This window comes from Chiloscyllium plagiosum, unplaced genomic scaffold, assembly GCF_037043375.1.
Source record: "Chiloscyllium plagiosum isolate Xiang-an unplaced genomic scaffold, Cpla_swu_hap1 HiC_scaffold_24, whole genome shotgun sequence".
Lineage (NCBI taxonomy): Eukaryota > Metazoa > Chordata > Chondrichthyes > Orectolobiformes > Hemiscylliidae > Chiloscyllium > Chiloscyllium plagiosum.
Window position 1 is genome coordinate 46,209,682 of NW_028270162.1, and position 22,953 is coordinate 46,232,634.

The 22,953-nt window shown below is 40.5% G+C and overlaps 1 protein-coding gene across 1 annotated transcript; it reads left to right on the forward strand.

The window, feature by feature from the left end:
• The first annotated feature begins 362 nt into the window (after positions 1 to 362).
• cunh12orf43 (chromosome unknown C12orf43 homolog) lies at positions 363 to 19,775 on the forward strand. Its single transcript, XM_043715930.2, has 6 exons — positions 363 to 517; positions 4,815 to 4,866; positions 7,242 to 7,340; positions 10,456 to 10,520; positions 11,054 to 11,144; positions 19,257 to 19,775. Exons 1-6 carry the CDS (start codon positions 388 to 390, stop codon positions 19,690 to 19,692), a joined length of 873 nt encoding a protein of 290 aa, XP_043571865.2. The 5' UTR covers positions 363 to 387; the 3' UTR covers positions 19,693 to 19,775.
• The last annotated feature ends 3,178 nt before the right edge of the window (positions 19,776 to 22,953 follow it).

The following is a 22,953-nucleotide window of genomic DNA, read 5'->3' on the forward strand; positions in this document are numbered from 1 at the left end:
AAATACATTTTATGAGCGATTCTACATTATTCATAGAGTTAAAGTCTCACCTTCAGTAGACCCACGACAGTATGAGGAAGGGTTCTTGCAGAAGGATATGTGCCCACTCCTGATGCTGCACCAAGTACAGTATCCAACCGCTTCCCTGGATGCTGTTGCCAAGGCCAGATTCCGTTGGCATGGGAAGGTTGACGCATACCATCATGTGACATGGTGTTCACGACACCCAACCGCGATTGTCGAAAGGCTTCATGGACGTTGTAGTCTCCCCTCGTGACGTCATGTCATTCACGTCCACGCCTTTTGACTACATCTCCCATGGGGCCGCGCGGCACACTGCGCCTGCGTCCTGAGGACAACCGCGAACATTGCGTGGGGAGATTGAAGATGGCGGCGGCCAGTGTGGAGTCTGATTCAGATTCTGACAGTGTGGAGGAGCTGACGCGCCTCAAAGAGGCTACATGGAATGTCGGCAACACCAGTTCCCACAAAAAAATAGGCAGTGGGCGCTTTGTTTGTAAGATTTACCAAGTTTCATTCTTTGCTGAAACCAAAACAAATTTCTGGAGAGACTCAGGTGTTGTGGCAGCATCTGTGGAGACAAAAATTAGTTTTTAACTGAATCTTTAACTCAAAATTCTCACCACAGATGCTGCCAGTTTCTCCAGCAAGTTCTGGTTTTGTTTCAGATGTTTAGCATCTCAGTTCTTTGTTTTACCCGTCTATTGGTTCTAGTTTCAATCTGTTTTATGCATTGCACTGGGAGAAGTCAACTCAATTCCACTCTTGGAAATGAAAAAAAATGCTCAGCAGTTTTGACAGTATCCAAGAAGATAAGAACAGAGTTAACATTTCACGTTAATTATGTTCTTCTGCATCATAGAAATTTTATTTCTGCAAAGGATTATGTTAGTGACAAATGGCCTAAGGAAGGCAATCCAATTCAGGACCACTGCAAAAACAAACTTATTAGTTTTAAGCTAGTAGAGAGCTAACGGGGAGGAGAGCAAAGTTGAAAGGTGAGGGGGAAGGAGGAATTAAATGATAATGCAATGTGCAAAGCAAAAGGAGATGATGGGACACAAGTAAAAGAACAAATGACTTATCTGCACTGTGTCATTGTTATTTGCAACAGTTGCAGTCTGAGAAAATAAAATTGCTAGTTATTATTTGAAATTGGGTGAAGTCAATGTTGGACCTGGAAGGCTATAAAGAGCTTAATCAAAAAAAGAAAAGATGTTCTGTTCACAATTGCAGAATTGTTACAAAACAGTCAAAGGCCATTTAGCACATAATGTCAAGCACCAGCAGTCTGAACAAGTATTTCCTTAGGTGACATTCTCCTGCATTCAGAGCTGAAAATGTGTTGCTGGAAAAGCGCAGCAGGTCAGGCAGCATCCAAGGAACAGGAGAAACGACGTTTCGGGCATAAGCCCTTCTTCAGGAATTCTCCTGCATTCACCCTGTAACTCTGCATGTCCTTTTTTGGGCAAAAAAAATGTCTAACTCCCTTTGCTGAGATTGGAAGGGTTGAGCTATAGGGAGAGGCTGAATACATTGGGTCTTCTTTTTTTCCTGGAGTATTAGAGGCTAAGGGGTGACCTTATAGAGGTTAATGAAATCATGATGAGCATGAATACTGTGAATAGCCAAGGTCTTTTTCCCAGGGCAGGTGAGGGGAAAGATTTAAAAAGCCTGAGGGCAACTTTTTCATGCAGAGGGTGGAGCGAGTTAGGGACAAGCTGCCAGTGGTGGTGGAGGCAGGTGCAATTGCAACATTTAAAAGGCACTTGAATGTGTACATGAACAGCAAGGGTTTAGATGGATATGCGCCAAATGCTGGCAAATGTGAATAGATCAGTTTAGAATATCTGGTCGGCATGAATGAGTTGGACTGAAGCATCTGTTTCCATGCTGTACAAATCTGACTTTGACTGCTTTGAACTTGCCTCCACAACACACTTAGGCATTTCAGACCTTAACCACTTGTTTCACAAAAGAGTTTTTCTTATTGCTTTTGTTTCTTTTGCCAATTGCTTTAAACCTGTGATCTCTTGCTGTCAATCTTTTCGCAAGTGGGTATCGTTTCTCTTTATGATATTTGCTCCATCCACATTCCTTATAATTTTGAATACCTCTTTCAGATCTCTTAGCTTTCCCTTTCCCAAGAAATACTGTAATAACATCACCAATCTGGCAGAATAAATGAAGTCCACTGTGTTAAGTCTGAGTCTAAGTGAAGTACAGTTGAAGGTAGGTGGTCACATGAGCACATCTCCAGGAATGCGTGAAACCAAACTTGACAACCCTGAATTATTGGAAACAGCAGTTATGTATCATTGACTTTTGTTTCAATGAAATTCCTCTCTCATTTTCTTTAAAGAAACAAACCAAGGGGTCATGTTGCAGCTGTACAGGACATTGGTTCGGCCACTGTTGGAATATTGCGTGCAATTCTGGTCTCCTTCCTATCGGAAAGATGTTGTGAAACTTGAAAGGGTTCAGAAAAGATTTATAAGGATGTTGCCAGGGTTGGAGGATTTGAGCTACAGGGAGAGGCTGAACAGGCTGGGGCTGGTTTCCCTGGAGCGTCGGAGGCTGAGGGGTGACCTTATAGAGGTTTATAAAATTATGAGGGGCATGGATAGGGTAAATAGACAAAGTCTTTTCCCTGGGGTCAGGGGGTCCAGAGCTAGAGGGTATAGGTTTAGGGTGAGAATGGAAAGATATAAAAGAGACCTAAGGGGCAACGTTTTCACACAGAGGGTGGTACGAGTATGGAGTGAGTTGCCAGAGGAAGTGGTGGAGGCTGGTACAATTGCAACATTTAAGAGGCATTTGGATGGGTATATGAATAGGAAAGGTTTGGAGGGATGTGGGCCGGGTGCTGGCAGGTGGGACTAGATTGGGTTGGGATATCTGGTCGGCATGGACAGGTTGGACCGAAGGATCTGTTTCCATGCTGTACATCTCTGACTCTACAGCATCACAGAATCCTCCATTTTGCTCTAACTTTACTGTCCAAAGCGCAATGACAAGACAAATCTGCATTTGAAATAATTGTTGATTTTAATTTATTCACTGGATTTGAGCATTAGATATTTTCAGGCAAATGATCTGGTTTAAATTAGTGAAATTACATGGTAGGAGTTTTGTTTGCATCCAGTTGGGCATGTGCATAATCTTTCAGTGACTCAACTGAACCTTCCTGCCACATTTCTCAGCAGCAGTCAATAATTTATTGATGGGTGTGTCTGACTACTTTCTCAAGTGCGGTGGTGAACACTGATGTCAGGCATCTGTCATAACACAAAGGCTACTTCCCAGAGGCTGGTACAATTACAACATTTAAAAGGCATTTGGATGGGTAAATGAATAGTAAAGATTTAGAGGGATATGGGCTAAATGCTGGCAAATGCAACTAGATTTATATAGGATGTCTGATCAGCATGGACAAGTTGGACCGAAGGGTCTCTTTCCATGTTGTACAGCTCAGTGACTGTATTTCTAGGTGCTGTCTATAAGGTTTCCAGAGATAGAAAGGATGCTTAGTTACAAACGGATTGTTAGCCCACATTGATGGTTACAGTGGAGTAAGAGACATCTCCTTGTTGTGGAAGTAACAATGTTGTGCCTTTTCACTTTTTTTTTAAATTGCATGTTCATGTATCTTACTCCCCACTCTGCAGCATACAGTTGAACTTGCAGGCTCAGCTGACCCTCTCTTCCATATATTGGAAATGACGTTGTGCAAGTTCACTCTCAGCAGGGATAATTAAAATGCTATAGGTGAACTCAAAGCTTGCAAGGATCCTGCCAGCTGACACTCTGAGATAGGCCCACTGTTACCCATTTCAGTGGGCCTATCCTTATTTTCTTGCCTGAAGTATCTGTCGTCTTCACATCTGGGATATCTCATCCTTTCCACTTTACTGTTGCATGCCCCCATATCACCCCATTATCTTTCTTCCCTTGAATCCCTCTCTGTTTCTCCGTTGCATTAAGCCAGTTTTGCAGACCTCATTTCATCATTTTGCTGGTCCAGAGTCTCTACGAAAGCTATCTTGCTGCGGTTCCCCTCTGTTGTGGTATACAGTTCATCAAAGAAACTGATGACCTCAGATACAGCTACCTGATGTCGCTTAGTGCATGCGACCTGTTTTAAAAAAAATGGGATGCCAAAGAGCACTGATGTTATCTTGAAAACAGGACGTCATTAAAAAATCATTCTAAGCTAATGTCTGTAAATTTACTACACGTTTAAACCTCCCACAGGCTAGTTAAGTGTGACGTGCTGCTGTCTGTATCTCAGTCCACCACCAGGAAATTTAAATTTTGCATCCCACCTAATTCAGCCACCCTCCACTATGCTTCCTGCCCTTTCAGGCTTCATCTCACCACCACCTCCAACAATCATTCATCAACATTAAAATTTCATTACGTTATAGAAATGCGCAAAAACGAAGGCAGCTCACCACTACCTTCTCAAGAGCAACTAGGGACAGGCAATAAATATTGACCAGCCAGCAACACCTATGATCCATAAGTTTAAAAACAAAAATAAAATTATTTGTACCAGATTATCAAACCACACAAACATTCTATAAAAATTGCCTGTTTGTTTTCGTCAATATTATTCTACATTTCTTGCAAACTTGCTTCCTATTTTCGTTTCCGTTGCTTCTTTCCAAAAATTCTAAAGGGGATCTGTTTATTGGAGTATGTCTTTGTTTACAACAGATGTAATGCATATTATGGTGTAGCTTCCCATTGACAACCTTGGTAACTGTGTTCTTTTTTTTCCCTTTTGTTAGCTGAGACCAATGAAGACAAGCATATTTCGGTTTCAATTCGACCAAGTCTGAGGTATCTGCACACAACTTTTTTTTCAACTATTAGAGGGTATTTGACCGTATGGAATGTATAAATGCTGCAGCAACTGTGTTCATGTTTTATTGTTCAGTTAGCACCAAAAAGAACATGTTAAACTTTTCAGTATCTTGGACATGCTTCAGTATCTGATGAGTTACGAATAACATGCCCACTTTTGACCTTATGTTAGAATGCAAGTCATTGATGAAGCAGCTAAAGGTGGTTGGGCCGAGGACACTCTCCTATGGAACACCTGAGATAATGTTCTAGACCTGACTTGCAACAACCACGACCATTATCCTGTACGCCAGAAGCAATAACAGAATTTGTTGGAGAGAAAGCAAAGTTCCGTGACCCTTGTTCAGCAATTTCTGTTTTAGTTTCTGATTTTCAGCATGTGCAGTTCTTTGGGGTTTTTTTAAACTTAGTGCCAGGTGTGATTCCAACCAACAGACATTTTACCCCCCCCCCCCCCAATTCCAGTTGCTACCTGTTTTGTTAGGCTTCTTAGTGGTCGCATGCAGCCTTGATGTCAAAGGCTGTCGCTCTCGCCTGACCTCTGGAGTTCAGCACTTTTGACCATTTTTGAAGCAAGGCTATAATGAGGTCAGGAGCTGAGTGGCCTTGACAGAGCCCAAACTGCATGTCACTGCGCAGATGCTTAGGTGCTGCTTGATAGCACTGTTTGTGACACTTTCCATCACTACACTGATGATCGAGAGTAGACCGATGGGAAGGTAATTGTCTGGGTTGAATTTGTCTTGCTTATTATATACAGGGCATATGTGGGCAATTTGCCACATTGTCAGGTAGTTGCAAATAGTGCACTTCTGCACTTTCCATTGAACCAGGGTCGATCCCCTGGCTTGATTGTCATGGATGAGTGGGGGATATATTGCACCATGGGGTTGCAGATTGTGCTGGAATACAATTCTGCTACTTTTGCTGGCCCACAGCACCTCATGTTTGCCCAGTCTTGAGTTGCTAGATCTGTTCGAAATCTATCCGTTTAGCATTGCGATAGTGTCACATGATATGATGGTGGGTATTCTCAAAGTGAAGGCAGGACTTCATCTACAGAAGGACCATGTGGTGGTATCTCTTATGGAAACTGACATGGATAGATGCATCTGCAGCCAGCAGATTGGTGAGGGTGAGATCAAATTTTTCCCACTTGTTAGTTCCCTTAATACTTCGCACAAATCCAGTCTAGCTGTTACGTCCTTTAGGACACAACCAGCTTGATTGGTAGTACTACTACTGAACTACTCCTGGTGATGGACCTTGATTCACAGTACATTTTGCACCCTTGCCACTTAGTGTTTCCTCCAAGTGTTGTTCATTATGGAGGAAAACTGGTTCATGATCCGAGGAAGGATGTGGTAAGCAACAGGAGTTTTCTTTGCCCATGTTTAACATGAATCCATGAGACACTGTGCAGTCTAGAGTCAATGTTGACCATGGCAACTCCTGACCGATTGTATACCCCTGTTCTGCCACCTGTGCTGGGTTTGTCCTGCTGGTGGACAGGAGATATCCAGGGATGGTGATGCTGGTGGGACACTACCTGTAAGGTTTGGTAAAGAAAAGACTATTGTTTGACTCATTTATGAGACAACTAGAAGCACTAGCCCCTAGATGTTAGTAAGGAGGATTTTATGGGGTCGACAGGGCTGTTTCTGCATTGTCTTTTCTGAAACCTAGGTTGATGCCAGTTGGCCTGTCTGATCTGAGACTTCATAGCAATTGATACAACTGAGCGGGCATTTCGGGGGCAGGTGAGAGTCAACCAGATTCCTGTTCATCTGGAGACACATGTCGGCCAGACCAGGTGAGGATAGCAGATTTCCTTCCCTGAGGACTTTAGTGAACAGATGAGTTTTTCGGACAATCAACAGTGATTTCAGTCATTTTCTGGTCTTAATTAGAGATTTTGTTTTATCGAATTCAAATGGCACCATCTGCCATGGTGAGATTGGACCCCGGAACCCTAGAATGTTAGCTGAGTTTCTGGACTAACAGTCTAGCAATAATATCACAGAGCCATTGCCTCCCCAAGGCTTACTTCATGCTGCATGTTTAAAAATACATTCTGAATTTCATAATGAATGAGCATCACAAAATGGAACTTGACAAATTAACCGGATGAATTAATTATTAATTCATGCTATTGGAATGCAACCTAAGTAATACATATAAATATTACTTTTGATGTGATAATGCAAGCAGTGTCCTAAATATTTGTAAAAGTTCGCAATTTCTATTGAGTTCCTTAATGAGAAACATGGATGCACGATTATGGCTCCCTTACACGTCCTTTACATTTTTTGTGATTTATTTTATTCCTGATTTTTTTCCCTCTCCTATAGGCAGAAAGTAGATGATCACCAGCATGATGGAAATGAGCTGCAAACAACACCTGAATTTCGATGTCATGTTGCAAAAAGGCTGGGTGCCTTGCTAGATAGGTAGGAAGAGTTAATGCTCTTATAGTTCTTGGCTGTGAATGTAACATGTACTCATGTCACATTACATTCCCAGGCAACCTGATTTTGTTTTTAATGCTGCTGTTTGCTGGAGTTAAGTATTTCTTTGCTTACTGTGGAGCAATAGTGGCGGTTATAATCAATTAAGTCTAACTTAAGAATTAACAGTTCTGTTTGGTAAAAATGGTTGTTCAGTCAAAATTGAAAAACTATCTTTTAATGTTTTAAGTTTGTAAATGTATAAAAGTGTCAAATTTATTGGTAATATCAAAACTAGGTGATATTTTCTCTTGCAGCATCTGATTTCTGTTACTTTGAGTATGCTGTAGAATTTGCAAAGCTCATTTCAACATAAAGTGATGAAAATTAGGCACTCCAGTAGCTGTAAAATATTGAACATTTATCACTTTGATCTTGTTACATATTTAGTGAGCTTTTAACTTTCTGAAGGCATCTGCCTCCACTTGAGTACATAGCAGAGGTCTTCATTTATCCTCTGCGCTACATTGACTCCTTGTCAAATGACAATGTTTCTCTCGTTGTGACCCTCACTTTCTACTCATTATGACCCTGTAAAGCACTCCTGAATGTTTTGGTGCATTGTATTAAAACAGGTGTTCTACAGCTCAAGGGATCAGTGACCAAAAGAGAAAGTAAATCATACTAGTTTTTTAAGTGCATAAGAATTTTACTTATCTTAACTTGGTTTTGCAAAGTACATCTAAGATGCTTTTCAATGTATTTATAAGTAATATTTGTCATTTCATCTGGTACAGTTTAGTGAGTATGTAATTCTATTATTTGTCTTTGGTCAGGACAGTGACAAGAGCAGATTTCAGGGCTCAGAGACCAGCATGACTTGATCTGCCATATTTTTCTTTAAAAATTACAAAATGTGTATCTAATCTTTTTGTCCTAACAATTTGATTAATTTATGTAGACCAATCAGAAACAAAAACAAACCTCTGTGAAATTAAGTGTAAGAAGACCATCCATTCATGAGCCACTTTCATTATATCATGGAGTTTTATTCCCCTACCGTTTCCTTTGTGTAATATATGGGGAGATAGGGGTGTGGTGATAAAGTAATATTCCAAAAAAAACTAATTCTCAGAGAGTACATATTCAAATCTCACCATGGCAGAAATGATGTAGAAATGAAATGTGATCGATTTTTTTAAAAAAGTGGATTGAAAGTTAGTATCAATAATGGTGACCATGACAATTATCATTAATTATTGTAAAAATGTCCTGTGGAGGGAATGGAATCTGAAATTATCTGATCAGACGTCCATGTGATTCAAGTCTACAGCAGTGTCCTTGACTCTTAAGTGCTGTCTGAAATGGCAAGTCATAAGCAATTAAGAATGGGTGACAAATACTGTCCTTGATAGCAACACTCACATCCCATAAAAGAATAAATATTTTTAAAAATGAGATCGCACTGCAGAACAGTTTTATTTTGTTCCTCCTACGATGATCAAAACATTGGTAGAGAAAAGGAATTAGAAAGGCTGGTGTAAAAGCTGAGAAGTCACCACAATCAGATGGGGTGTATCTGAAGCCTCTGAGGGAAGTCAGATGGAAATTGCAAAAACACCAACTGGCCATAAACTTCTAATTCTTCTTTGATACTGGGATGATGCCAGAGGACTGGTAAATTACTAATGTTACACCTTTATTGATTTAAAAAAAAATGTAAGATCAAGCCAAAATCAGTCAGTTTAATCGCCATCAAAGGAAAGCTTTTAGAAATAATAATCTGGGACAAAGTTAACACTCAATTGGACAAGTGTGGCTGATTCACAGGGCAAAAGGTATTTCATTAATTTGATGGAGTTCTGATGAGGTAACAGGGATGTTCGATTGAATCATGCAATTGATGTGGCATGCACAACTTCCAAAACCGAAGTGAAAAGTGCCGCATTATACTCTTGTTCACAAAGTTGAAACTAACGTAGTGAGAAAAGCAGTGGCAGCCTATGTATTGCTACAGGAAAGAAAGAGAAGTGGTGAAAGGTTGTTTCTCAGACCAAAAGAAGGTATATAGTGGGGTTTCCCAGGGTCAGAATTGGGGCTTGTGTTTTTCTTGATCAATCTAGATGACGTGTTATTTGGTAAATAACATGGGTATTAACTTTGTGGCATACTGTAAGACATTACAGTCACGATTGACAATCACATAGTAGTGTAGAACTTAAACTTCTGAAAAGAGATACAAATTGTTGAAACTTTTGGTCTTACACTCAGCAGGACATATGCAAGGCTGCTAAATTTTAAATAATCACAAGATATGCTACAATTAAGGAGGTGCTGATTGATTGGCAAGTCGAATCTGGTCAAGGTTTTGCCATGGAGAAAGCATGGGGAAACTATTGTGTCCCCATGCTTTCAGATAATTCAAAAAAGACACAAGGTTTGAACTTTTTTTTTGTTTGCAAATTACTGGTTCCTGCATGTGAGTATTTACCGCTGCTATCAAATATAAATCAGCCACCTTATGAGCGTGATTGATTATCTTAAATTTGTTTTCAGTGTGGTTAGTAACTCTGTCAGGGTTGTTCAGCAAGTGTTGCTCAATTACAAACTCACACCCAACAGTAGATAATTTGTTTGTAAGCATGAGCTGTTAGTGTGACCTGATTCTGCCTATTATGAACAGATGGAGGAACATGCTGTTTGATTGATCAGTGAATTGTTGGGATATTTGGCCTATGTACCTGATATTGCAGCAGCACAGAAATTCACACGGGGCATGACTCAAAACTGTTTTAGGCAGAAGGTCCTTATCATTGATGGTACCATTCTATTTGTAAAAAAAAACCTCTCGTGTCATGACTGCAGTGTAGCAGTGTGAAAGTTTCAGCAACATGTCTGTCTTTTCAGCAATGAACAGTCAATTCACACCTGTATAAGTGTAGAATGTGATCTTTTTTCAGAATGAGAACAAGTAAAGCTTCAAATGACTAACATACTATATACAATCATGATCCATAGTCAATCCGCAACAGATGTTGCTTTGAACTAGATAGAAGCTATATGAAAATAGAAGTACAATTCAATCATATTCTTAATGACAGTATATTTTACTTTTCAGTATCATTACTGTTGACAGTTCTGTGCAGTCTTCACAGCAACAAGTAGAGGATGGTGATGAAGAAGGTAATTTGATTATCTCCCTGTTTACACTATGAAAATGAGGTAGATGATCAGCCATGAGTCTGTGGAATATATGGGTTGATTAGCTTATTCCTACTCCTGTTGCTGGTGCTGCAAAAATACGTTATTTTAATGCAGCTTCAAGAAAACTATTTTTGGCTAAATATATTAATTTATAGTGTACCATTGCATTATTGCTTTTAGAAGTTGTGAATGCTATACTTCTGGTGAAAGATTGGAGAATAGTTCATTTTTTGTTAAGGTACTGTCATCAAGGCCAGGTAAAGTTAGCACAGAATAGCTGCTTGTTGTAAATGCTATTGCAATAGTGTGACATGGTGCCATTTCCCTTACAATCCATCCCATAGCTTCTGAATTAAATTAGCTGATTCATGCTGACTAAGTTATATCGGCTGGAAATTAAATTGTGCAAGAATGTGCAAGTCCACTGCAGAAGCCCTTCATCTTTCAGATCTATATTGCATTTTTTTAAGATTTAAAGGGCCCCGACCCTAAGATTTGTTTTTCTTTTGCAGGGTTTCGTTTATTCTCCACATCTGTTCCAGGGGATTGTGGAAAAGTAGAATCCTCACCTGCAGTTAAACAGAGACGTCCATCCAGTTCAAGGTAGTGTCTGATTCTTCAATAGACCTGCTACTTAGGTCATAAATTTCTGGACCATATTGGATTCTTGTGAAAATCATAAAAAGAGAACTCCCACAGTTCAAAGATAGGCAGTTTAGGGTGGATTGGCCATGCTAAATTGCCCATAGTGTCCAGGGATGTGCAGGCTAGGTGGGTTAGCCATGGTACAGGGATAGGGTAGGTCCAGGTGGGATGCTCTTGAAAGGGGGGGACTCAATAGGCCGAATGGTCTGCTTCCACACTGTAGAAATTCTATGATTCCATGAAAACTAAATTATAGACCAGGTATTTCCAACTTTTTTTCTCATTGCAACCCAAAATAGGTTGGCACTTTCAATTGTTAAATTGGGTCCCATGTTAGATTTAGAACCATACACAAATTTGGGTCTCAGTGAGATGCTCTAGAATAGTGCTTCTTCACTATGTACCTCTGACGACTTGATGTTTGTACTTGTCTTCCCTGCAGCCTGCTCACGCTGTCCCAGTATTGGCCTCTCTGCCCCACCACCACCACCACCACCTCCATCCTGGTCATTTCTCTCGCAGGCTTTCTGCCCACAGCTTCTCACCATACACTCTGGTTCGCTCCTCTTACTCTCTGTCATCATTCTTCCCTTCACTTCCCACCCTGAGCCTGCCATTCACTCTCTCTTGCTGCCTCGTTTCCTTCCTTCCCCTCCCTGCCTTTTACTCAAGCCTTTGTTCACATCAAAGATTTTAGAGAAGGAAGCCGTGTGCAAGAGAGCAGGTTGTTAAACAGAGGATGGGTCACAGAGGGAAGTGGCAAGTGGTAACATAATAGAACATAATAACTAATTTTTATTTTTTCGTTCTCTGATTTATTGAAGACTGTTAATCTGATGTAGATTTGTTAATATGGCTGAGAGCACCTTATTAATCACAAAACATGCAAGCTCAATAAGAGTCATAGAGATTTTTAACTCTATGATATGGAATATATTCCATAACCACCTACTGAAGGAACAGCGCTCTGAAAGCTAGTGCTTCCACATAAACCTGTTGGACTATAACCTGGTGTTGTGTGATTTTGTACTTTGTTCACCCCAGTCCAACACCAGCATTTCCAAATCAAGAATCATCGAGTCATACAGCACAGAAACAGACTCTTCGGTCTAACCAGTCCAAGCCAAACATAATCCCAAGCTCAGCTAGTCCTGCCTGCCTGCTCCTGACCCATACCCCTCCAAATCTTTCCGTTTCATATACTTGTCTAAGTGCCTTTTAAATATTGTAACTGTGCCCACCACTTGCTCAGAGTGTCAAGTCCTCTGCTGGATATTAACCTTGTTTAACATAATTGAAAATGGCTTCATAATACTGTAGTCGAGAGTGTGTTGCTGGAAAAGCACAGCAGGTCAGGCAGCATCCGAGGAGTAGGAGAATCGACATTTCGGTCTGGAGCCCTTCATCAGGATCATCCTGATGATTCTCCTGCTCCTCGGATGCTGCCTGACCTGCTGTGCTTTTCCAGCACCACACTCTCGAACTCTGATCTCCAGCATCTGCAGACCTCACTTTCTCCTTCATAATACTGTAGCAAATCATTTAATAGTTCAATTTCTGTACACTTCTCAGTTTCTTAGTAGGCACATTTTGAATCGAAGAAATTCTGAGACATCCGAGAAAATGCTTGTGATCCTCAAAATAAGTGCAACTCAAAAAGCTTTCCTGAAAGCAGAAATGTTCACAGACGCTCTCATTTCTGAGAAATAATTAATGTAAATATTGGAAAGATTATCATTTGTTCCCAAAGGTTAAACAATGAACTGCTACAATCACCATCGGTTAAAAGGCAAGAGTATAGTATATGAGAAAAAGTAGAGAATTTATACTCCATATTTATGAAATGTTGTTTAGGTCATTCTTTGCATACATTATACAGTTCCTAACTTGTTTATCTTGTTTGTAAATGTATCAAATATTGTAATTAAGTCTATAAATAAATTCTACTAGTGACCCAACTAAATCTCCAATATCCCTAATGGCCTGCATTTTTAGTGAATAGAATGGCCTAGCCAACAGTCCTAGAAGTGACTGCTGCAGATCAGCTCAAAAATAAACTGAAAATTATAGTCCTGCTAATATTTATGTGGGCAGAAGGAGTATAAATATATCCAAAACAATGTACAGCTTGTACATTATTCTGAGATGTATCCATTGTTGTAATGCTTGTTCACCTGACTGTTTACTTCTCAAGGACAATTGTTCAAAATAGTAACATTTTCCTCTCTGCCAGTGTTGACTCCCCAAATGGGTGTTCCAGCTTTTTCTGTTTTTCAGTCAAATTAACGTCTTTACTGTAGCCATAATTAATGTCTCTGAGTTTTCTATCTTGAATAGTTTTGCTTTACTATTGTGGCTCAGCACCTTTAGATGTTCACTTCTTTAACCATTTGTTATCTCTGGCTTTTGGAATCGAAAAATATTAAGTTTCAATGAGGATTTGGCAGTGAGCTTCAGCTGGGAATCTGGCAACTCTGTTGACCTTTCTGCTTAGTAATCAGCCACAGCATCACATGTGTACTACCAAATATAAGCTATGTTCCCTAGAATTTTCAGTCATAATGCCTCTATAATTTATAATTAATTTGTAAAATCTTTGGCTTTCACTGCTTGACAACTAAAAAAGGATCTGTATGATAGATTGTGAGACTCTTGTGGAGCAGTGGTAGTGTCCCTACCTCCAGGCCAAAAGGCCTGAGTTTGAGTCCCACTTGCTCCAGAGATTTGCTATAACACCCCTAAACAGGGTTGCTTAGAAAATATCAATAATGAAATCATTCAGGACCATCAAGTCTATCTCTTGATGGCAAACCTCCTTTTTGATCACCAGCATCACCAACTGCAATTTGGCTACTGACCTGGCTGGCGAAGTCATAGGAAAATCTAGGAAACTCTCAACGACTTGAGGACAGACCTTGGAATAGTTGGCCACTTGCTCCATAAGTGGAACTGTTCAAGTTATGACTGTAATCACCCATGTCGGGCTCTTGTCCACCGATTGATCTCCTGCCCTATGTGTTCCATGATGACTGCCCTGAAAGCACCATAGCCATTCACACTGTGTCAGCTGAAGTCTAACATCAAACTGTTGCTGCTTTGTCAGCAAATTGCAGTGCTGACCTGAACTAGGCCTGAGGTAAAAATTTGCTCCATAGAATTTAGCTTTAAAGAAATCAACTGAACAGCTTTTGATTTCCAAGTCAGGGTAACCACTCATCCCAAGTTTTAAGGGACTGTCCAACATTTGAGGCACCTGGTTTGTTTCCCATCCCGTTGCCAGCATTCAGCAGGAGCCCACCTCTCAAATCCCAGCCCCACCATCCCTTATTCTTTGATAGTTTATGGTCAGCATATCAGCTAATGAAGCTTATTAATTTTTTGGCAGTTCTTCGAGCAATATGTGAATAATAAAGTATCTTCGATGCAGTGGAAATTTGAGAACTTGTGCTTAATTTCTGACAAATATGAAGACTGTGTTGATAAATCAGCAGAGCTGCAGTTTGAAAAGAGCTGCTAGAGGGAGCTATGCAACAATGTCGAGAAGGCCTCTGAGTTTTGTTGGTTCAGAAAATCACCTGCTTTTACTCATAATACAGTCCACACAGATTTGTTCTATATCTAAAGTGTTGGTGAATAAACTAAAAAAAGGGAAAGAGAGTCTGATTTGGGAATCCTTTTCCTCTTATCTTATTCCCCTGGATTCTTGCTTATTCCCACACTCTCTGTTACACAATCTAAAGATCATAGAATCATAAAATCCCTACAGTATGGACGCAGGCTGTTTGGCCAATTGAGTCTCACCGACCCTCTGAAGAACATTCCACCCATACCCAGCCCTGTACTTCCACCTAACCTAGCTAATCCACCTAACCTGCACATCCCTGGACACCATGAGGCAATTTAGCATGGCCAAACCACCTAACCTGCAGATCTTTGGACAGTGGGACGAAACCAGAGCAACCAGAAGAAACCCATGCAGACATGGGGAGAATGTGCAAATTCCACACAGATGGTTGCCCGAGGATAAAATTGAACCCATGTCCCTCACACTGTGAAGCAGCAGTGCTAATCACTGAGCCACTGTGCTGCCTGGCCACATGGAAATGTTCCTTAGAGTGCACAGAGGTTTGTTATGTAGTACGTGAGGAAGTTTAACAGGTGAATTTAGCAGCTAGTGATTTTCAGAAACACCATTCTTCATCTGTCTGAAAAGCAAATGTTTCAAAACAGTTTGAAGAAGCAGTTATGAAGCTGTTACATCTTCCAAATGTGCCTCCTTACTACTAAAGGGTCAGGACATTTGTTGGGGAATTGGATTATCAGCGCTGACATATCGCTTTCATATGTTGTTGATTGGGAAATTGGCAGCAATCACAATCTACCCCATCACTAGCCCCAGGCTTTTTTCACCTGAAGTTTTCTTTGGAGTTCTTACTTTGCTCTTCAGTGAAGTCTGCTTAGGCATGGAATATTAACCACATTACAATTCCATGCTGCAACGTTTCATCCCCCTTTTCTCTCCAGCAAAACAAGACCAGAAATTGCTGACTCAATTATCTTAAGGTAAACTAAGAGTTCCTATATAAAACAGGAAGAATCTATTACCCTATAGTTTTCTTTCTTCCTGTTCATGTGGAACTGTCCCCTTCAGGGGTATTATTGAAATAAGGGGTACGCTGTGAGATTGCGCAGGAGCACATCTGCATCTTGTTACCACATGCATAAATGTTCTTGATGTAGGCCCAGGAGCAAGAATCCAGGTTGTATTGTAGAACTTCACAAAGAAGTTGTAATATGACAAGGAAACATCCTCCCACCTACAGTGAATGATCTCCACAAAGGTAGGACAAGGAGCTGAGACCCCAGTGCATTCTAGCCAGAGCAGAGACAACATGCATTTTTATATACAAGATGTAGTCTATAGCCATGAATAGTTACAGTAAAGGTTCCAATTTTTTTCGAACTGTTGGTTGGAAATCACATCGCATAGCTGATCAGGATTGTATTCCACATTCACCATCTGACATTGTGAGATGTTACTTGTTACTTGTTACTGTTTGACAGGGTTGTGAGTGCGCCTTCCTTGGTCGTCGAGTCCTGGAGTGGGTCTTGAACCCAGAGCTTTTGGCTCAGAGGGCGAGCCAGTCCCCAGTACTCAAAGCAGGGAAACTAATGATGAATAATGGAGCTTAGATCTGTCCAGGCCTTTGTAGTTTGATTTAAGTGAAGAACACTATCCTTTAGTAATTGGTGAGTTGAACCTGATAAACATTTTTGCTTAAATTAGTTTTAACCCTCAAGTGTATTTTTAAAAAAATGACTTCATAGCTGTGAGATGAATGTTTATTGCAATGAGGGTGTTTGACTGGTAGGTAGCAGTATGTGCTGATGTTGTTTATTATCTGACCAGTTTTTGCTGTAGCAGTAATGTTCAGTGTCTGTTTTCGCGATATAAAATCAGTAATAGCAATTAGTGCTATGTTTAGGTCATTGACATTGTGGCCTCCAGCACAGCTGTAAAGTGCTGATCCAAGACAATTGTCAATTGATGTGACAACACCCTAGTATGAATTTGACTGATTTGTATGGCAAATGCTTGAAATCTAATTAATGGGAGATGGGCAATTGTATTATTGAACTGATTATATCACATTGAGGTCCGGCAGCATCAATTAGGAGAGAAATACATTTGACATTTTGAGTCCAATATGACTCCTCTTCAGTTCTGAAGCATTAACTCTGTTTCTTGCTCCATAGATGCTGTGATTTCCAGCATCCACAGTTTTTTTGCTTTTATATAACCAAGAGGCTTGCTAATACCCACCCAAGCTGAAGTGGCAGCACTATAAGTGAGCAGTATTGCTGTCAGTGGAGAAGCCTTAAAGTGGTGACTGTCTGAGGAACTTTAAATGGGCACTTGTGCCAGTGACAAACCTAAATATTTGCTGCTGACACCTGATGCAAGGGCTGTTATTTTTCCAGGGCTACCAGTATGGTAACCCACCCAGACAGGGAGGATTTGAATTTACATTTGACCTTTTCTGACCTCTGGATGTCTCAAAGTATTTCATAACTAATGAAGCACTTTTGAACTGTAGTCACTAGTAAGGAAAGTGCTCAGCAAGATCAATGTAGATACCTATATTCCCACTCACTGCAATGATATAAGTGACTTGGAGTAATCTGTTTAGTCATGTTTGTTTGAGTGATAAATTATGCCTAAGGCTTAGAAGCCCCCTCACAGCTCTTGAGATCTTTGAGACTGCAAATGGGGCCTTGGTGTAATATCCCAATCTGAAAGAAGAAGCTCAAACCATACAGTGTTTCCTAAATACTGAAGTGTCAGTCTGGAGTATGCATACAAGTGTCTGGAACATATTGTACATGAATCTCGTCACCATCTGACTCAGGCAAGTATACCCTGACAGCTGAAATGGGTTTATTAATCCATAAGTGACCTCCACCATTAGAAGCTCGACAGCCAGAGCTAAGTCATGATATAAAAATGATGTGGAGGAGCCAGTGTTGGACTGGCATGTACAAAGTTAAAATTCTCACAACACCAGGTTATAGTCCAACAGGTTTATTTGTAAGCACTAGCTTTCGAAGCGCTGCTCCTTCTTCAGATGGTTGTAGAGTAGGACCATAAGACATAGAATTTATAGCAAAAGATTACAGTGTCATGCAAGTAAAATGATATGTTTAACAAACCTAGATTGTCGTTAAGTCTTTCATCTTTTAGACAACACAACCTACTCCACAACCATCTGAAGAAGGAGCGGTACTCTGAAAGCTAGTGCTTCCAAATGAACCTGTTGGACTATAACCTAGTGTTGTGTGAATTTTAACGACATAAAAACATAAAGCAACATTGAAACATCAGGCAGGTGTCTGTGATGCAAGCTTGTGAGTACTATATATTGGGACTTGCACAGAAGAATCTATTATCAGGGCCTTCTCTGATCAGTTCAGATTGCTCAATGTCAGGTAATTAGTTAATCATTCATATCAGGTTGCTTTTACTTGCTTGAATTGTTATTTTTCAAGCAAATGTGGCATCTGTTTCATTGAGGCAATTTTTTGAAGTGCTTGTGATTGCCGTTTATCATTGTCGGAGCATCAGTGCAGAGACTAGTGCATCTATTGCCACTCCGAGGTATGATTAGATTCCCTACAGTGTGGAAACAGGCCCTTCAGCCCAATCAGTCCACACTGATCCTCCGAAGAATAACCCACCCAGACCCATTTCCCTCTGACTAATGCACCTAATGCTATGGGCAATTTAGCATGGCCAATTCACCTGACCTGCACATCTTTGGATTGTGGAAACCGGAGTACCTGGAGGAAACCCACGCAGATAGTTGCCCGAGGCTGGAATCGAACCTGGGACCCTGGTGCTGTGAGGTAGCCAGTGTGCCGCCTCAAAGTTTTTTAGATTATATTAGATTCCCTACAGTGTGGAAACAGGCCCTTTGGCCCAACAACGACCCTCCGGAGAGCAACCCACCCTGACCCATTCCCCTACATTTTACTCCTGACTAATGCACACCTTTGGACTGTGGGAGGAAACCGGACCAAACCCACGCAGACACAGGAGAATGTGCAAACTCCACACAGACTGTTGTCCGAGGTGGGAATTGAACCCAGGACCCTGGCGCTGTGAGGCAGCAGTGCTAACCACTGAGCCACCGTGCCGCCCCTATCTTCCCTATATCTGTGGAACCCCTGCTTAAGACTGAGAAGTAACAGTTTACATGGGTTAAGAGTGTCTACTTTCATTATCTGGCTGAAAATTATAATTCATTTGATTATCCTTTGAGTAGAATTACACAACTCAAGATCAGCATATAAGAAGCACAAAGTGTTTTTGCTAGAGAAGTTAAGAAAACATCTTGGTCATCTGATGATGTTCAAATCTCCATCAGATCCTTTACTGGACTGAGTACATATCATTAGACTTTCGGATGGTTCTAAATGCATAAAATGATTGCACAGTTTTATGGGGTTTGTTTCACTTCTGTTTTAACTGATGCACACAAGTCCTCAACTATTTTGTGTCAAATATTACAGTGATTCAGACAGTGAATGGGAGCGGCTGAAGGAAGCAGCAGTTACGAGTAGTGATATACTCCAACAAAGTTCCCTCTTCAGCACACAGTTGGAGATAAACCAGTCTGAAAATCTCATCAAGGATGAAGACAAAGGAAAGAAGAGAAAGAGGAAGAAGAAGAAAAAGAGAAAGGTAATCATGGAAAGTGAAGATAATTTAGTCAAAGGCAGCGATCAGAAAGGAGTTGAACAAATGTCTGATGTCGATGTAAAAGGGAAATCAGAGCAGGTGTGCAAAGTCGTGGCAAAAGGACAGGAACAAACTAAACAGGCTGACCTTGAAAGGAGCAAAAAGAAAAAAATGAACCACAAAACTGCTAGTTGTGAACTTGAAAGTGTTAAAACAAGCTTTTCTCAAACAAAGAGAAAGAAAGTTCCTTTAACAGATGGGTCATAACAGGGCACTACAGTTCTATGTGCTCTTATCTTTCAAAGAATTGTTTATTTCAAGTGCTTTCAAATAAACCAGTTGGAATATAACCTGATGTGTGATTTTTAACTTTATTTCAAGCGACAGTTTGCAAGCTCCTTTGTTCCTCTCATTTTGTATACTTTTGTTTTGGCAGTTACTTTGAAGTAAAACAATTTTCAAAAGAGATGAGGAAATAATGATTTCCTGCTTGCTGCTGTCCTGCCTTTGGGAGAATGTCTTTGAATGGAGAGCTGCTAGGGCTGATTCAGCTGAACTGTGTATAACCAGCTGTCACTGGAGGGAATTCACACTGTAAAAATCATTGTTCCATGTATCTCCATTGTACCTTCTCAAAAGGATAATGGATCCTTAATTCATTGGTTTTTGCACTTGCTTTAGTTTGATTTATGTTTGAAATTTGTACAAAAGAACAAAGAACAAAAGAGAAGTACCGTACAGGAGCAGGCCCTTCAGCCATCCAAGCCTGTGCTGATCATCATGCTGGAACTAAACTAATAAACAAACTTTCCTTTTTTGGTCCATATCCCTCAATTCGCTCCTTATTTATGTAACCATCCAGATGCATCTTAAATGTCACTGATGTGCCCGCTTCCACCACCCCTTCTAGCAGTGTGTTCCAGGATACAGCCACTCTCTGCGTAAAAGACTTGTCTCGCACACCTCCCTTAAACTTTCCCCCTCTCACCTTGAACCTATGCCCCTTTGTAATTGAAACTTCAACCATGAAAAAGCCTCTGTCTATCCACCTTATCTGTGCCCCTCATAATTTTGTGGACCTCTATCTGGTCTCCTCTCAGCCATGTGGGGTCAGCGAGTGACAAAAATGGCCTCTTTTATCATAGCACAGCACTAGTTTGAGGTGGCAATAGAATCCCAAAATAAACTTCTTAAAAGAGCCCTTTTATGCACAGTTCCTACGTATATTACAATTCTGTTATTATGGTGTTACATTTTTTTATCTATAGTACACAAAGGTTTGAGGGGCTTCTGTCCTGGGAGACAGGAGATGGGTTAAAACATGTGCTAAGTGCTAGCTGCTACTTCTGATGGGATAAAGAGTGTCTGTCTGGTCTGCTTGCATAATTAAGAGGTGTTAGTCCTTTTGTCTTTTAAGTTAGTAAAAATACTAGGCTATATGTTCTAAATAAGTTAGAAGTTGTACCTGTGTCTATTAAAAGAATAAAGGATATTCAACTGATTACTGCAGCTGAGTTCTGAGATTTGTTTACCATTTGCCAGAATGAGTTTCATTCATTCATGCAATTTCATGGAAGTGCGGTATTGTCAGTTAGTTCCTTAAAGGGGTAATGACCCAGTTAAACTAATTGGGGAAACTGTTTGGTGTTCTGTAATCTATTCAGATCCAGGAGATGGTTGGTAAGGACTGATTAATATCATAATGTTTCGTGGAGACGTAATGACAGGGATGGTATTGTTCTGTAGGCTGCATTTATTCAGAGGTAAACACTGCTTGTAGCAAGGGCTGATAAGGTGTGAAAGTGCAGTAATGGGTTTGAAAGGGTTGTTTTGATTAGAAAGGGTTGTTTTAAATTTGATCTAATGATAGTAAAATATGCTACAGAACTGTGGTTTAATGAATGAATGAATGAAAGTGTGTTATGGTAAATAACGGGTTAGTAAAGCATTATGAATGAATGAACAGGAACCTGAATATATGAATATAGCGAGCTGGTGAGTGAATTAATAAAGGTAAACTATAATGCAATATCTCATAACACAGTATCTCTCAGTTGTCATATTTCCAGTGAAAACAATTCCAGTTTTTTTTAACCTTGCCTCATAGCCAATGTCCTCGAGACCAGGCAACATCCTAGTGAACCTTCTCTGCACTCTCTCTACAGCTTCCACACCCTTCTGGTAGTGTGACGACCAAAAGTGCACACAGTACTCCAAGTGCAGCCTAACAAGGGTTTTATATTGCTGCAACATGATTTTGCCAACTCTTGTACTCCAAATGAAGGACAGTGTGTCATACGCCGCCTTAATCACCTTGGCCATCCATGTTGCCACTCTTAAGGAACTGTGGACCTGGATGCCCAGACCTGTCTGTATGTTAATGTTTCTAAGGATTTTGCCATTTAAAGTATAATTCACACCTCCGAAATGCTTCACCTTGCGTTTGTCGGGATTAAACTCCATCTGCCATTTTTGTGCCCAAGTCGCCAATCTATCTATATCCAGTTGTGTCCTTTTGCAATCGTCGGCACTATCAGCAACTCCACAAATCTTCGCGTCATCTGCAAATTTATTAATTAGACCACCCACATTTTCCTCCAGGTCATTTTTATCTACTACAAACAACAGAGGACCTAAGACTGATCCCTGTGAAATGCTGCCAATTACCGGTTTCCATTCTGAAAAATTACCTTTCACTACTACCCTCTGTCTTCTATGACCGAGCCAGTTTTGTATCCATCTAGCCAGCCCACCCTAAGTTCTGTGTGATTTTAGTTTTTGTCCACGTGTGCCCCTTCATAAGGACAAAGTGGATAGCGATTGGGAGCCAAACTTCAGCTGATCATTTTTTTTCTTGAAATAATTTCTCAATGATACAGGAAAGCTTAGTAAATTTTCATTTCTGTGCTTCTGGGATCAAATGTACTTGAACAAATTACAGTTGAGAAGGAGAAGGTATTACTGTTTTCAGCAGCCTTAAAATTGGTTAAGTCCCCGGGGCCTGATGAGATGTATTCCAAGCTCCTGTAAGAGGCAAAGGAGAAGGTTATAGAGGCCCTGACTTTAATATTTAAACCTTATCTGGACATCGGAGATGTGCCAGAGGATTGGAGGACAGCTGATGTGATACCAGCAATGTTAGCATTCATTTCAGGAGGATAAGAATACAAAAGCAGGGATGTTTTGATGAGGCTGTAAAAGGCTCTAGTCAGGCCTCATTTGGAATATTTTGAGCAGTTTTGGGCCGCATATCTCAAGAAGGTTTTGGATGAGGTCCAGAAGAGGTTCACAAGAATGATCTCTTGTCATATGAGGAGCATTTGAGCACTCGGGTATTGTACTCAATGGAATTTAGAAGGATGAGAGAAGAATCTTATTGAAACTTAAAGAATACTGAGAGGTCTGGATAGAATTGACATGGAGAAGATGTTTCCAGTAGTAGGAGAGACTAGGATTCGAGGATACAGCTGAAGAGTGAATGATGACCCTTCAGAACTGTGATGAGATGGAATTTCTTCAGCAAGAGGG